The 17192-nt window shown below is 41.1% G+C and overlaps 1 protein-coding gene across 4 annotated transcripts; it reads right to left on the reverse strand.

Moving 5' to 3' along the window:
- Positions 1 to 458: 458 nt before the first annotated feature.
- Positions 459 to 17139, reverse strand: arfip1 (ADP-ribosylation factor interacting protein 1 (arfaptin 1)). Of its 4 annotated transcripts, none has more exons than XM_031729789.2 (10): positions 16738 to 17139; positions 15047 to 15399; positions 10737 to 10838; positions 6672 to 6780; positions 5989 to 6090; positions 5112 to 5224; positions 4675 to 4896; positions 3081 to 3238; positions 2515 to 2689; positions 459 to 2425 (listed from the first exon to the last, which is right to left on the reverse strand). In XM_031729789.2, exons 2-10 carry the CDS (start codon positions 15395 to 15397, stop codon positions 2270 to 2272), a joined length of 1488 nt encoding a protein of 495 aa, XP_031585649.1. In that variant the 5' UTR covers positions 15398 to 15399; positions 16738 to 17139; the 3' UTR covers positions 459 to 2269. The 4 variants fall into 4 exon arrangements, with proteins under 4 accessions (XP_031585649.1, XP_039469634.1, XP_031585651.1 ...); XM_039613700.1 differs by lacking the exon at positions 16738 to 17139 and adding an exon at positions 16123 to 16137; XM_031729791.2 differs by lacking the exon at positions 15047 to 15399 and having other exon boundaries at positions 16738 to 17044.
- Positions 17140 to 17192: the final 53 nt, after the last annotated feature.

Consider the following 17192-nt stretch of genomic DNA (forward strand, 5'->3'; position numbering starts at 1 on the left):
TTGTGCCTGCAGATAAAACATGTCACTGATTTTGTGATGAACATCCTCAAAGGTTTTCCCCGAGGATTAACCGGATCCTGCCAAATGTATAATTGTGGGTGTGGTGGGCTCGTCATTGTGAAAACCTACAGAGGGATCTGAAAGCACATGGAGTTAAGTAAACGCAGACAAGTCCCAGTGAAATGGCTCCATGCTGTAGAACAACTGCTGGGTAAACTACATCAATCTGAATCCATATGTCAACAGAATACAGCAGGCTACAGACTGATCTATCACAGCAGCCTGCGTAAAAAGGAAAGGTGGAAAAACACAGGTTATTTATGCTCTGTGTAAGGATATATTTTCACAGGCAGGTCAAAAGTAGCCTGCTTTTCTTTGTTGGCCCCTGGTGGTGACTTTCTATACAAGCTACCACCATTAACCCCAATTACAGCACCAACACTGAACTCTGGAGACACTTTTTTTTTAAATGTTTTATTTTCCCCCAAAAAAGGTTACACAACATTCAGAATCCTTTTAACTCAACATTTGTTAATGTTTCATTATTACAAAGGTAGATGCCCACTAGGACACGGTGCTACCACAGTAGCACACCATTATGCAGGTCTTTAGGAAAACAACGCCAAAAGGCAGCATTTTTGTCATACTAAAAATCAAATAGAGATTAAAAATATATAGCCATCTATTTTAAGGAACAGATTGTTGTACAAGATTCACGCTCTCACACTGCTATAGCGAGCCACAGGAGAAGTACAAATCCACAAAGTGAGGACCACACTAGCAGACAGAGCGTCCCCTTTGGAATAATCATACTTTCACACAGCCCATCGAAGGAAACCGTATGCAGCCTACGCAAAAGAATGCTGGTGTTTAAATTTACAAAAGACAGTATCTCTCAAGTTAATTGCATTTTGGTTTAAAACGTACATGTCACACACTTCTAATAAGTTTTTGATCTCAATTTCAGAAGTGTGCACGTGTGCAGTATGGTTAAGTATGTTTGAGAACGGCACATCTTCGCCAAGGTACTGGAGTTTTCCTTTTATTTGTGCTGCGTTTAAACGTGTAAAATTGTACAGGATCCATCTCCGAGGGTGGAAGGTGCTTGTTTGCTCCATTCTCTTACCATTTTCTGAACACTGGTAGCGAGCGCACCTGCTTTAGAAAAGACCAGACAGCATGGAATTGAGGAGAACCAATTCAAGAAATCAAGGCACATCTATTCACATAAGGCTGATCCTTCATTTTATCAACACTTTTACCCATTCAACCGCGAGCCCTGAATGTAGACAAAACAACAAAAACCCCAGAAATCCTAAAAACGGAGGGATTGTGTAAACGTCATCTGAACTGCCATCTCTTTGCACGGAGTGTTTCAAACATTTGGGAAAACTTTGGTTTTTGCACAAGTGCGGGGATGGATGGCCATCTAGCTCATCCAGAGGAAGAAGTCAGTTACAGTAGCTTAGCATAAAATTCACAATCAGAAACATGGCTGCCTGGTTTTACCTCTGCACAAGCACACCTTGATTTCATACACTTTGGCTTTTTGTATTCATGAACTTTAGAGGTATCAGGAGGCAGGTTCCTTTCTAACCGATGGAAAGAGTAAAGCTACCCTCGTGTCCAGTTTTTATCCTAAGCTGACCGGCTGTTGGCTTTAAAATGAGCGGACAGAGCGGATCTTACATGAGCCTCGGCAAGAAAGCAAATTCCCAAAATATCAAACTACCACTTTAATCAGAGTTTGTGGGTAAAAGTGATCAATTCATGAAAGGGTTTGCATTTTTAAAAAAAAGAAAAAAAAAAAGTGTCCTGCTTATCTTTCGCAAAGCATTCATCGGCTGATAAGAGCAGTATAAAGAATGTGAGTAAAACGGCAGTTGTTTCGATCCCATAGCTGCCCCACTTTACAAAGCCAATATGTCTACTGTGCTGGGATACAACATTCATACGCTGGAATACAAAAGGCCATGTAGAGTTTCCAAACGTGTTTACTGCAGCAACATCTGTTTGACACATCTGTCAAACAGAGCAAAAGTGCGTGTTTCAATGATCTGAAATAACCAAGAAGAAGAAAAACGATTTAACAAAGAAAAATGGAATGTGGGAGTTTTTTTTTTCCTTTTTTGCATTATTTTCATTTACAGTTCTCGAAGTTCGAAAAGCAGTGAGAATAGCGTTAAAGAGGGAAGAAAGCTCCTGTAGTTTCTCTGTAAATTTGACATGTCCTGTCAAATGGAGCCAAAAAGGTTTCGAAAAGGAATGGTTAGTGCTCTTCCAGCCAAGACGGACTGTCCCCGCCTGGCATTTTCAACTTGATGTGGAACTGCTTGAGTGTCTGTTCCAGCTGCTGTTGATTTCCAGCATAGTATGCAGCGATGGCATTGTGGAACAGGATGAGCTGATTATGCAGAACTTTCACCTGAGACAGCAGGAACGACAAAGAGACACAATTAGCTGAAAGTTAACACGTGGGCAGTGATATGTAGAGCGAGCTAGCATCTAACCAACCTTGTTCTCCTCCAGGAACTTCAGCTTAATGGAGACGTCGTTTCGCATCCTCTCGTATTTCTCGCGGTGGATCTGGAACTGCTGCTGAGACACCTCGATCTTCGGCATGGTGTTGGGGTCACGCGGCCCCAGATTCAGCTCCTCCAGATCTGTACGGTATGCATCATACTCAACCCTAGGAGTGTTTAAATATATAAACCACATCAGAAAAACGCAAACTGCATCAACTGAATCGACAATTTTTGTACAAAAAAAATGTTTTACATTAGTGCATCGTAAATGCATTATTAAATATTGCCCTGATGTAAAAGCTGTCCTCAAGTCTGTTTGTCCACGAACTCAACAACCTGAATCTCTGGCAGCAGCTTAAACACAATACAATTTGTCCACAATTAAAACTGTCCATTTTAATTAAAATGGTAATTCATCAAAATAAAAACAACAACTTATATGTCTGAACTTTAGAGGAAGACGTTTCCGTGGGCGTCCAGCCAAAGCTTTGTGTCTCACGATTAAATAAAAGTCTGTTTGGTGCAGAAGTAGAACTAAGCCTGTGTGCACATTACCTTGCAGCTTCATACTGTTTGATATTGATCATGGTGTCTTCGATTGTTTTGTCCACGAGCGTGTTCACGCTGGAGATGAAGAAGTTGATGGCAGCCAGCAGTGTCTCTCCGTTTTTGGACAACAGCTTTTGGGTTTCAGCGTTGTATCCAAACTCCTCCTGAAAAGAACAGGCACAATTATTCGTTTATTGCACCAACATATAAAAAACAATGAATCTGGCTCAAATTTAAACACACGGGTTTAAGCTGTGACCTTTCACAAATGTAATCGACTAACACACGCACTTATTTTGAAAAATGCCCACTTACGGCATCGTGAAACTTCAATTAACTTAATTAAACTTCAACAATACCCCATCAGCCTTTTAGGGCTGAGGGGTAAAAACTACATTCAGGTGTGGCAAACTGCTGGCAAACAACCAACTTCTTTGCAACTGATTTCAACCTGTGACCGACAGCAACCTGAAAACAGAAGCACTGGTTTCAGTCAAGGGAATGCACATTGTTCCCTAGCAACCAGTGGCTGTATCACATCCAATAATGGCGGACAACTCTTAACTAATGTGTGCATGCTGTCACATAAGATACCTCTAAATACTAGAAAGAGTAATAACTCTTGTGAAAATGGAAATATGCCTGTAAAACAACAAATATGACCTAAAAATCACAATTTGTATAATAACTGGGGTTTTGAACCTCTCTTTGTTAACTTAGTCTCTAATGCAGCGGGTATTTGATGTGTTTTTGTACTCTACTTCTGCACAAAATAGACATTATAAGAGGATAATGGCTGATCTAGGTCTATAAAAAATAAATAAATGAATACTTCAAGAAGGAAACAGTGCTGCTGCAGAAAAGTTTATTTATTTTACTGCCCACTGCTACTGTTAACTTCTTCAAAAAACAAAAAACACCCCATGAAAATTAAAGGCTACTCAGTTCATATAAGGTCTGACGTTGTCCCATAGCATTCTGAAAGAGACCAGATCAAAGTGAAATGGGATCCAATCTTGCCGATCGAGTTTTCTGATCAGTGTTTTATAAGCTGCAGATTCAACAATGCAAAACAGACACAGCAGGATAGGAGGAGCAAGCAGAAAAACATATTTATGGCTTTCCTGCCTCACTGAAGACATGCAAATACAGCGCCAATGCAACACAGACAGTTTGCACTGCTGTAACTTCACAGAAGGACTTATTGTGACGTCAGTAAGATATGGTTCTAGATGATCTATATCTCACTCACAGCAGATTCTCATTTAAAAAAAAATAATAATAATAATTAAATCACACACGCAAAACCAATCTGCTTGTGTACTGAAAGCATCTTTAAAACTAAAAATTAAACTCATAACCTCTGGACAAGGTTATATGTTGAGCATGAGCTGCTATGGTGATCTAGACACTCTGAAGCAGAACCACCCTCACGACACTGAAAATTTTGGCTTCATGTTTGACATACCTCAAAAACCCAAAGAAAGCTCAGAGCCCTCAGACGGATCACAAGCCAATAGCTTCTGTAGGATTTTTTTTTTTTTTTTTAAACTGTGTATTAAATCCAGTCTGGCTGTTTTTAGATTTTATGGGGACTCACGTGGAGTTCCGGTGACTTGAGGCTGAGGTCGGCGAAGGCATCTCCCAGCTGCCTCTGTGTCTGCATGATCTGGGAGAGCTGACTGGCCAGCATCTGAGCCAGCCTGATCACATGCTGGTACTTTCTCTTGTTGTCACGGAGGACTTCGATTTGGGCCTCTAGCTCCAGGTCCACGGTCCGTGAGCCTCGACCCAGCTTCTCTGACAGGATCTGCCTAGTACACTGTGGAGGACAGACAGTTGAAACAAAACAAGCAAATAATAAAAAGAGAAATTTAAACATAAGAACAGGGACAGCTGGGAGTTTCTACTTAAGAGTGGAGTCACGATAACGTCTAAAGTGACAGAAGATGTCTCCTAACATCCCAGTTTACAAATGGAAGAAGAAGAAACAGGTTAGAAAAAGGACAAAAATAAATCAAGTAAAGAGAGGTTTACTTTATATGTGTTGATGCTCCACTTTCTCACTAGGTCCAGTTTTTCCATCGCTGGATTCTTTAAGTCTTCTGAAAGCACCACCGCTCCGCTCTTTGGCTGTGCTGTCATTGAGCCTAGAGAGTTGAAAGTCATTCACTTAGCGAAGTGATATCTATGAACAGCCCAGTTGAAATTAACTTTACAGCTTTAAAATGCTGTCAGTGACGGTAAAAACGACAGGAGCTTCATTTTGTTTTTGTTTTGGATCTAGAGAAATGCTGAAAGATACGGAGCTCCAGAGCTGACAAAACTGTAGGTGGTCATCATCTGAAGGTAAAAAGGTCAGCTACAGTAGCTTTAAGTGATAGTTTTAAAATCAAATGACAACGGAGTGAAGAAGGTTTTGATTTATTCCATTTTCTCTCATCTGACCGCCTTTCTACAACATGATGGCAGCTTTGAAGCTCCGTAAAGACACGCCGGGTGCCACATTACGCGAGGACAAAGGCTGCAGGCAGGAAAACCCACTGAGATTAAATTTGAAGGCAGTTTCTTTCTCCAAGCCAAGCAAATGTAAAGGTATCAAGAAGTTAAATCTAGACATTCTGAGATGTAGACCTCAGTAAAAGGACTCTAAAGGGTATTTAAATGCTCACCGATAGCCAGTGCAAAGCATAACACTACTTATGTTAGCCTGGTCTTATGCAAAGGCAAAGTCTGAAGAGCCAACAAACAGGAAGGGAGAGGAAAGGTTTGATTTGGAACGAAGCACAGCCTGCGGGAATAAAGAGCAGGTAAGGACCTGGTGAGAACCAAAGGCGGTAAAGTAGATTGTGGTTAATTTTGTGTAGAAAATGGTGTTGCTTCATCTGATTCATACACCATCGCTTCGAGGTACCTTTCTCAGCCTGACTATCGCTGGAAGAGCGCGCCAGGCGGCTGGCAACAGCCGAGCTGGGAGCTACAGGTGACACGGGAGATGTGGGCAGGCTTGCTGACCCTGGGAGATAGAGTTATCATTAGTGTGTTACCTTTTTTCCAGCACAAGTATAAGGGGGACTTTCTCACTGGTGTTCATTTCCTGTGGCCCCACCCGCAGCTCTCCCCGTGCTGTAGGTGAACGTGCTTGTGAACAAAAGCCTACCTCAGCCAGCGTAAATAACATGGAAAATAGCCATGGCAACATGGCGGTGAATGGGCTCTAACAGCTCTACGCACTATGGGGAGATTTGTATTTGCATTTGTAACAAGGACATGATGATAAAACGTAAAAGGGGCGATAGGATGTGAAGATCACAGCAAACTCATTAAATTCAATTAGATGTCCAGCTTTAGAAATTCAAATTTCTACCTTTTATATTTCAGAGAGATTTAACAAAAACAAAAACAAAAGTGGGGCAGTGGGAACACGGACAGATGGGCGGTTTGTAAACTCAGAATGTGGCAAATAAAATCCAATAATGTAACAAGCTGACAAAGCCTGATAACACACTGATGGAGATGCTGCTTCATAAAACCTCTGAATAGTGAGGAAACGGTCCACAAAGCAACAGGAGTAAAACTGGGGAAAGTACGGCTCACCTTTGTATGGTCCTGATTCAATGATGCCCTCTGTGGTTGAGGCAAAGTTGCTTGAGGTGACACAAGTCTCTGAAAGGTTTATGGCCCCCGGGCCACTGGGATAAGAGTCCTACGGGAGGAAACAAAACAAAGTTAAAATAGTTTCAGTGGACCTAACAGACACAAACATTACTACTACTTCATATGCACAAGAAAATAAAACGGCAGAATTCAGGTAGATTCTAATCTAATAAATCACTACAAAAACATATCTGCACTTGATTTCTTAAGGAAGCTTCCTTCTGTAGTCTGAAACCGTCCTCCTGGAGATCCATAGAGAGACGGCTTTGACTGAAATACAATCTCAAGACTATCAGCTATCCCCTGATAACAGTTTAGCTCTCTCTTAGCATCTTTTATTTGCCTTCCTGACCAGCAAGCAGAACAGGAAGTCTTGGCGTGGAAGCTACAGATGATTGGTGGGTGTCCCCAGAGGCTTAATCAAAAGAAGGTCTTATGGGTTCGCACATTAACAACTGATTTAGTGAAGCTAAATTTGTGAGTCGCTTTTGAAATAAAGCTATGGTCGAGAAGAGAGAAAACCTCCACTGTGGTTTTTCAAGCTGTTTAAATCTTTTATACCATCTAAAGTTTTAATGTAATATATTTTTTGCCCACTAACAGTGCAGATGAAGAGTGTCTGCACCAGCAGAACCACCTTCTTACTCATTGTAATAATCATATGAATGACACACACACACACACCCACACACACACACACATTTGTGAAACATTCACCACTCCTAACAAATTAATAACCTCAGACTCAAGAAAGCTCAAACAGCCGTGTCCAGGATCAATTCATCTCGTTCACCACTGAATCATTGCGTTTAAGTTCAGGAGAGTTATGACCATGTGGTCAGCAGTAACAATGACCATAAAAAACAAAAAACATGGAGATATGTTAATGCATTATGGTTTTCCTGTCACCATTACACATATTGATGCCTTCCTAAAGCGAGAGTCAATCAAAAGGATCACTCCCTCCATGACTATCACCATCTACACCACAGGTCTCCAGCTCCAATCCTTGAGAGTTACACTGCTGCAGCTTTTAGATGCATCCTTGTTCCAGCAGACCTGAATCAAATTAATGGCTCGTTACCAGGACTTTGCCAAACTTGATGGCATGCTGAAGAGGTCATTCAACCATTTGATTCAGCTGTCAAGGGCAGTAGCTGTCGAGGACTGGAGCTGGAGACCCCTGATCTGCACTACAGTTAAGCCCATAATTATTCATACCCCTGCCGAATTTTGACTTAAAGTTACTTTTGTTCAACAAGCAAGTTCTTTTTGAGCAGAAATGACACAGGTGTCTCCCCAAAGATAATAAGACGATGTACAAGAGGCATCATTGTGGAAAAAAATATTTCTCAGGTTTTATTTATATTTTAGCAAAAAGTATCATGTCCAGAATTATTCATACCCTTCTCAATAATCAATAGAAAAAAGCCTTTATTGGCTATTACAGCAATCAAACGCTTCCTATAATTGCAGACCAGCTTTTTGCATGTCTCCACAGGCATTTTTGCCCATTCATCTTTAGCAATGAGCTCCAAATCTTTCAGGTTGGAGGGTCTTCTTGCCATCACCCTGATCTTTAGCTCCCTCCACAGATTCTCAATTGGATTCAAGTCAGGACTCTGGCTAGGCGACTGCAAAACGTTAATGTTGTTGTCTGCTAACCATTTCTTCACCACGTTTGCTGTATGTTTTGGGTCATTGTCGTGCTAAAATGTCCACTGGTTCCCAAGGCCAAGTTTTTCTGCAGACTGCCTGATGATGTTGAGAGAATCTTCATGTATTGCTCTTTTTTCATGGTGCTGTTTACTGTGATTAGGTTCCATGGTCCATTGGCTAAAAAAACACCCCCAAAGCATTAGGTTCCCACCACCATGTTTGACAGTGGGGATGGTGTTCTTTGGGTTGAAGGCTTCTCCATTTTATGCCAAATGAAGGCAACATCATTGTGACCAAATAATTCAATTTTTGTTTCATCTGACCATAACACTGAAGACCAGAAACCTTCTTCTTTGTCCAGATGAGCATTTGCAAAGGCCAAATGAGCTTTGGCATGCCTTAGAAGTGCCTGGAGAAGTGGCGTTTTCCTTGGTCTGCATCCGTGGAACCCAGCAGTGTCCGTTGGACTGTCTGCCTTGAGACATTGCCACCAGCAGAGCCCAGATTCACCAGAATGGCCTTGGTGGTGATCCTTGGATTCTTTTTCACCTCTCTCACTATCCTCCTGGCCAACACAGGTTTCACTTTTGAGCTCCGACAACGTCCTCTGAGATTTTCCACAGTGCGGAACATCTTGTATTTTTAATAATACTTTGCACTGTGGCCACTGGAACTTGAAAACATTTGGATATGGCCTTGTAGCCCATTCCTCACTTGTGAGCAGCCACAATGCACAGCTGCAGGTCCTCACTGAGTTCCTTTGTCTTAGCCATGAATGTCCACAGACCACCTGCAGAGAGCTGCTGTTTTTCACCTGTTGAGTTGATCAAAACAGCTATTTCCAATTAATCAGGGTAATTAGGATGCTTTAGAACAGCTTTGACTATTTGGAATGGTATGGAACTTTGGATTTTCCCAGAGACTGTGACAGTTTGTAAAGGGTATGAATAATTCTGGACATGATACTTTTTGCTCAAATGTAAATAAAAGCTGAGAAATATTTTTTTCCACAATGATGCATCTTGTACATCATCTTATTATCTTTTGTGAGACACCTGTGTCATTTCCAGTCAAAAAATAACTTGCTAGTTGAGTAAAAGTAACTTTAAGTCAAAATTTGCCAGGGGTATGAATAATTATGGGCTTAACTGTATAGGTATATGAAGCCATAGGGTGTGACCTGACATGCACCTCAGCAGATATCTTGCTATCCCGCTCAATACTTGTCACACACTAACAAAGGACCTGGCCACTTGTACAGATGCTGTAGGCTCTACATTGATTTATCACAGCAGGATTCAAGTGGCATGCAACACATGTATCAAAGTTCTTTATCATTTTACGCATAAATAATATAAGAATATTTATTTCATTCCTCCATTCACATTCAAGTTAAATCAAGTCAGATGAAACCAGGTAAGAACCTTCCGGCAATTTATCAATTCCTGCCTCAGCAAGTTATTTTATCAGGATTAAACATTTTAAAGTTCCACACATGCTTGTGGTTACACCATAGACAGTTTAAAAAAAAAAAAAAATCTGAACACAGCGTGGAAGTGCTTAAAAACTTGCACTCTATCTGAAACCACCAGATGGCGATAGCTGTGGTTGCAAAAAGACTTCCAGTCCTATAGAAGTCTATGGGAAAATGTCTCTTTCCCAACCTCTAAACACTTTGCTACTAAACTCACTCGTTAGTCACTCATTCTTGTGTTATACTGACTAAAAAATTAATTGTTAAACTTGGTCGTGCTTTATGTGAAAAAGAAGATTAGCTGGGGTATTTTCTGCTCACTCATGGGCTTGTCAATCATAGGTTATTAGCCAATGACGAAGTGGTTTCAAAGCCAGACCCGCCCCTTCTCGTCACATCTGATGTCTTGCGACCAAGACGGTAACTGAGGAAACACTCGTTTGAGGTTTCCATCATGTCCATCCTTTATACTGTCTGTGAGCTGAACGGACTTGGCAGTGTGACTGTGAGCTATAAGGAGCAATCAGCTGGAGTCACTGCCAATCTCAGACTGATGAGAAAGAAATGTGTCTGAGGTCTGTATGTGATTGGTTTCTGGTGGAAAGTGCTTTTCTTTACTGTACCATTACATCACTGCTTGACTCCCTTAAATTAATTTAGCACCAAACATCTGCCACTTAGAGCTGCTCAAAAGTGTACAGTTCATGCTCTTTTTTTAGAGATCCTGACAAACTGAATATCAATTGACTGTAAAAGATGTTAAAAATAGTGAATACATCCCTTTATACAAGTTTCCCTTGTTTTCTGACACATACTCTTCATAGATATTTGCACAGTTTTTAAGGTTTAATGAAACTAAGCTCATCTCTTACCCTGCTGAATACAGACTCGGGGCTCTGCTCTAGTTCTCCATTGCTGGTGACGGGGATCTCCGCCGCTGTGCTTCTGTGGGACTCCTCGGCCATTGTGCTCTCCTGCAATAAGGATGGTTAAATGAAGCGGGTTATTTCTCAAGGAAAAGAGAGGAGACTGGATATCATAGACTGTAAATAAGAGATGTATCGTCGAGGGCTTAAAATTAAGCCAGTGCAGAGGAGCTGCGTCCTTCAAATGGGCAGCAGGGGGCGACTCGTCGTCTGTTTAAAAATAAGTTTAATATACAGAAGTCAATAAGAAGAAAAAAAAAAAAAATCACCCTATTTCTCACTGGATTTACCATTTTAAGTAATCATCTTCCAAGTGCGTTATAGTCAAAATGGCCAACAGCATGATAATTTTGTGATTTTATGTACTTATAGCCAAGATCCAAAAACACAGCAGTTGTAGCAGGCTATATAGTTGTAAGAGTTTCAAGTGAAGTTTAGTGGGGCTTTTTCTGTAACTTTAGCACTTTCGTTCACACTCAATGACATATAAATAACATAATTTGACGATTAAACTGCTTTTCTAATATTTAACATCAACAAATACTTAACATGGTCAGTTTGACTTTTCTACATTAACATACCTAAACCATGCTGCATCACCATGACACTGATCAATTCATCCTCCTCTCACAGTTTTCTTCACTGATTATCAAGACAGGATGAAAAGATTTAATTTACGATTAGATTTAAGATCGTCGCTCTGATTTCAGCACCGATCAGGATATGAAGTTTTTGTGCAACAACAACTGGCATCAGCTTTCCACACTCCCTTATTTCACAACATTATTTCTTAAAGCTACACAGAATAGAATGCATCATCAGTGGCCTTCCACATCTCCTAATATCATCCACTGCAATGCCTTAAACAGACAATACCCAAATTTTGTGGCTATGTCCATGCGAGCATTAGCTCGCCCTATACAGCTGGAATAAGCATTGAACTCAAAATAATCATGTGGCAGTCCTCATTTTATTCGCCATGAAAAACAGAAATCGTAGCCTTAATCATGATGCAGTGACACATCGGCTCGTTTAGCTCAACCTCGGAGCAAACCGCAGGGTGGCAACAGTTTATGGCCACATCAGTTTTGTTTAAGCTATAATAAACTGTCTGCAGTTGGAGGATGAAGATACAGCTGTGCTAGTTTTAGTACTTTTTTATGGCCTAATCACTGTGGACCTGAAAACTGGGACACTGACCTAATCACTATGACAATCTGTATGGAAGCTTTTGTGAGGCCTGTGAATGTTAGTGTGTGGGGAAAAAAGCATTTACAGTGAGGTGTTTTTATAATCAGTACAGGGGAATTTGCATCTTTGAGGAAGATACTTTATTTATGAATCTTGACCCCTTTCTAAATAATGCAAGTAGTATCCAGATCACCTGGTAAGAGGAGCCGGTTCCTGTCTTAACAGACTGAGTGGTTTCACTGTGAGAGCATAACGGTAAGTTTATATTGACCCCTACAGCATTTTCTCTCTCATCAACCCACACACAATACTTCACAACAAGAAAGGGAATGTTTGGTACATTTATCAAAAAAACATAACACTGAAATATCCCATGACAGGGTATCTGGAAGACACTACAGCCTCAACACTATTTGAAAGTGATCCTACAAACTTGGCACATGTTTTTGGACACACAGCCATTTTCAGGTCTCTTCAGAGATTCTGGTCTGGACTCTAGCTGGGTTGCAACAGCGCTTTCCCAAAGCCACTCCTGTGTTTTCTCACCAGGGCATTGTGTTCATGAAATATAAACTTTTAACACAGCCTGAGATATAAATTCAATCCAGGTTTGCACTACGTTTTCTGCATCCATCTGCAAGGGCCTGTTGCTTTAAAGTATTCCCACAGCATGATGCCGCCACCACCATGTTTCAGCGTAGGGGTCGTATTAATGAGGTGATGGTCAGTGTTAGGTTTTTCTCCACTCACGTCTTTAGGAATTGTAGGTAGATATTTCACTCTTTGGTTCCTCAGCACAGAGGATTTTACTTCTCCTCGTTAAGATCTGCTTACCAGTATGTGTCTCCCAGTAGGCTCAATCGGTGACTGCTGCACCATTTTTCCCCCTTCTATTCGAACATTGTTCACAATGCACCAAAACAGACTAGACTGGATTCTTGGATACCTGTTCGACTGAGGCCTCTTGTCCTTAATTACTTAGTTTGACCTGTTTTTACAAAGACTGTTGGTGTTTCCAAACTTCTTCTGTTTGAGAATGATAGAAGCCAACATCCTCTGCACACCTTCTGCCCTCAGGTCCGTGCTTTGACACAATCATAACCAAAGGACTAGTGCCAGCTGTCTGAACTTCATGGCTCAGGTTTCACTCTAACATATACCATCACCTGTGAGAACTTCCAGCTCTAATTATGACTTGTGACTTTGACTGCAGCTTGGAATGCAACTAAATAAGATAGACTGGAAGCTGCAGTGAGCCATTACTTACAACAGCAATGGTGTGTAAAGCACTTTATACCATTCTCAAATACTTTGCAAAGCCATAGATTTGGCATTTTGCTTTGACCACATTTTGTCTCAAGAGGAACACTTGATGTGAAATAGTTTAATGTGTTTGAGTGAATGGAAGTCAGAATTGTTTATCAAAAATCAAATTCACCTGCTTCACTTACTCATCCACAATATAACACATTAAAAACAGGATGGTATGTGCGATAAAGACACTACTTTGCTGGCTGCACCGCGTGATCGGCACATTAATACTTAAAGGCCATAGGAAACCTGCAGGCAGGCAGCACAGATAAGCACTACTCTGCTTATCCAACTACCAGCTGGAGGTAAGACTGGCTCCACTCAGGTTCAAACCATTTGCCTGAAAAAGGTACATCTCCAATAACAAGCATAAAGAAAATATGTAAATAAACACTGATTGAAATTTGCTGACTAGTTCTGTTATTGGTGCTTTTAGCAGCAAATTCTAGCTGTCCATGCATCCAGATTAATGACTCTTTTTATACAAAAAAACAAAACAAAAACATAAAGAGACGATTCACAGAACGACAAATTATCAGAGGTCTTGAGCCAAAAATGATCACACCCACAGTCTGCAGGAAAACTGGCTAACAGTGTTATTCCACTGGCTGCAAATGAGTCGGGCGTGCGAATGGACAAGGTATGGCATGTCATAGGTTGCCATTCCCTACGGTTCAGTATCCTGGATACAGATCAACATGATGTAAGAGGGAGGGATGGATAATAACAATAACCTTACTGTCCAATTAGCTGTGTCAGCCTTAAGAGGAAAGAGTCACGTCTTGCAAACTACGGAAGAACATGACACAATAGTGTTGCACAATGTTGTGCTCAAACTGCAAACAAAAACAAAAAACACCCCACCACCACCACCAAAAAATAAGCAAACTCTGAAATTTGTCTATGTCAAAAGGGGTGTATGCAGGGTGACTAAAGGAAAATGGAAAGAACAATTAAAATTTCTGATATGAAATTCTTGGGATGCCACATTCAATGCTGGCGCTGAGCCTGAAACTGAACACAAAACAACAACCTAAGGAGTCACATTCCAGAAACAAGAAATGTGGGATTGCCTGTGAACGTTCAGTCAGGACTCCAAATCTCTCAAACCAACCATGTGACCGGCATGTGCAGAACTCAAGAGTTGTATGAATGTCCAACTTACCAAAGAAGGAAACTGTATCATTCGCACATCAACTTTCAATTAACAGTTAGCTTTAATCTAAATAGGGCAAAATATGGACAGATGCATACTTACTGCCAGAAGGGGATAACCATGGCAAACCAGCACTTTGTAACACATGTATACTTGCAATAATACAAAGTAATAAACAGAAATTCATCTCTTTTCTTAGCAATCACTTTGCTGTAAGCCAAAAGAGCAGAGTGCACGAGGCTTTGATGATCCTCAAACACATTACAAAGCAACACTTGGTAGCTAGTGAGAAAACCAAGCGCACCACCAACAGAGAGAAAACCAGCTACATCAGCTAATTTGTAACGCCTGCAAAGCAAGTGGAAGATGAAACAAAGCAAACATAAAAGAGGGAAACAAACACAATCACTCTACACAATAACGCAGTTTCTTGTTTTTGATTACTTCTAATAAAGCTCCGCAACAATATTTAACCTGATTATATAGGAAGAAGACCGCCACCGCAACAGCAAATCAAGGACAAAATAGCAACATGAGCGAGAGCACAGAGAGGAAGTGCCAGGACAGGTCGATTGTTCAGAGTGAAGGTAAATGTCACCTTTGTTTCAGTGCGAGTATCTCCGCTTTCCTCTGGTGTTTCAGCCGTTTCAACGCTGTGTTTCGTCCCGTGTCCCCTATCGGCTACACGACCAGACGCTAAAGTCTCGCTCTGAATGCCCTCATCATGCTCCTTCTGTCCCTTCCTGTTACTGCTTTCTGCATTCTCTTCATCACTGTTAATGTCAATGTCGTACATCACATCGTCTTCCCTGACACTGCTGCTGTCTACGCTCTCCTGCTTTAACTCCTTGCTCAAACTCTCCTCTGCTTTGCCATCCTCCTCACAATCCATCTGAGGCTCCTCGGATGAGGTCTTCCCCGACTCTGCCTCAAGACTAACTTCAGACATACCTGGAAACAGACAGATAGGCAAGTATGAAAAAGTTCGACGAAGCTGGCCGACTGCTTATAGTGCCCCTCCTAACAAAGCTTGCGTATGGATTCAATGAAATCAGTTAAATGCTGCTTGTAAGGTCTTTTAGGACTTCTCAAAGTCTTCTTTGTCTTTTTTATCTGTATCTCACTGAGTGATGACTTTTTATTAAATACAGCACCAGGGAATCACAATAACAGTTTTCTAACTTTATACAAAGTAATGTTTTTGTACAAAGTATGAATCGTTTAAATTCACATTATTTAAATGAGTAGTGGGATTTGAGGCTGCACAATACATACTCTGGGCCACACCTACAGCACATCCATGTACTATACTTCCTTATTTGCCCCAGTCCAGACCTCTGAATCGTCTGCCTATCAGGCACACGTAAAGACCAGTTGTAATTGTGGTGTATGTCCTACAGTTCTAGCACATTAATGTGTCTATTGAATGGCCATATTTGAACTTTGAGCCGAATACATGTGAGAGGCACAAACTGGGGTTCTGTTATTGATGGAAGCACTTGCACAACAGAAAAGTGAAGTGGCTCAGATATAGACACCATTTTTAAACTATACTCAGGAGCAGCTGTGTAATCCAATACCTAACTAGAACTCTCAACAGGACTTTACAGTTCTATTTATTATTTATTCTAAGGTAAATTTCGATTGTATTTTACCTTGCATTTTAAAACGTACCTGTTAAACTACAGGTTGTTAGCAGTCACCTGAGATACTGGAGCAACTAACTCAGATATTAGAGACCTGTTGGATAATTTCCAGATTTTCAGCTCTCTGCCGGAAACAAAGTGCACCTTTCACATAGTGTTAACCGCGTCAGGTTTATAGCCTTTATGACATTGTGGAAATCGACGTGGATGCTGCTAGTACTACCCGGAACAGAGTCGAGTTTATCAAGGTTACCTGTTGAAGTGCAGTCACGTGACTTGCTGCAAGGCTGTTCAAAAGTGATAAAAAATACTTTCCAGACCAAATATATAATGCAGCTAATTCATTTCATTAATTGAGGTTGCAACATAATAGATGTGATATGTATGCATCAACCAAATCGTTCCCTAGCTTTACCCGCTAGTCAGTTAGCCCTGAGCTGCCCACTAATTTGACTTAACGTGAATCTATCGGAGCTGTTGACGTGTAGTTAGCTAGCGTTAAGTAGCTAACAAGCCAACAAGCAGCTAAGGGAAAACTTCCAATGAAAGCACTTAAAAAGTTGACAGTGTCTTCAAGCTTCGCTGGATGTGCACATCCGTGCAACAATTAAACAGGGAAGAAGAAAACTTTAGTTCACATTACCTGTGTGCGGCTGCGGCTAACTGTTTTAGCTGTGCCCTGTTAGCCGTTGTAGATGCTTATTGAAATCCTCAGCACCGGGCCGCACTGGACGTTTTAACGCAAAGAGCTGTTAACGCAGACGGTGCATATAGATGTACTAGCAGTTTATCATCGGCTGTTTTTCACTCTCGGCAAAGACGCCAGACTCGCTGTTTGACTGCCCGGAAAGACTGTTCCACTCTGCGGGGCCTCCGCTGTCAGCTGAAGCAAACTACATCATTTGCGGGATGCGCTCTCCCCCTGCTGTTAAAATATGTTGTTTGCAGTTTGTGTCGGATGCTTGTAATACGTTTATTATATATTTTAGATCCGAGTAGAGACATATAATCTAAGGCAAAAGGATAAGATAAGAAGAAGACCGATGTGTTTGTAAAGCATTCAACGTCAGTGTTTATCTCAGCTAACTCCAACTTTCT

This window comes from Oreochromis aureus, linkage group 6 (genome assembly GCF_013358895.1).
Source record: "Oreochromis aureus strain Israel breed Guangdong linkage group 6, ZZ_aureus, whole genome shotgun sequence".
Classification (NCBI taxonomy): Eukaryota; Metazoa; Chordata; class Actinopteri; order Cichliformes; family Cichlidae; genus Oreochromis; species Oreochromis aureus.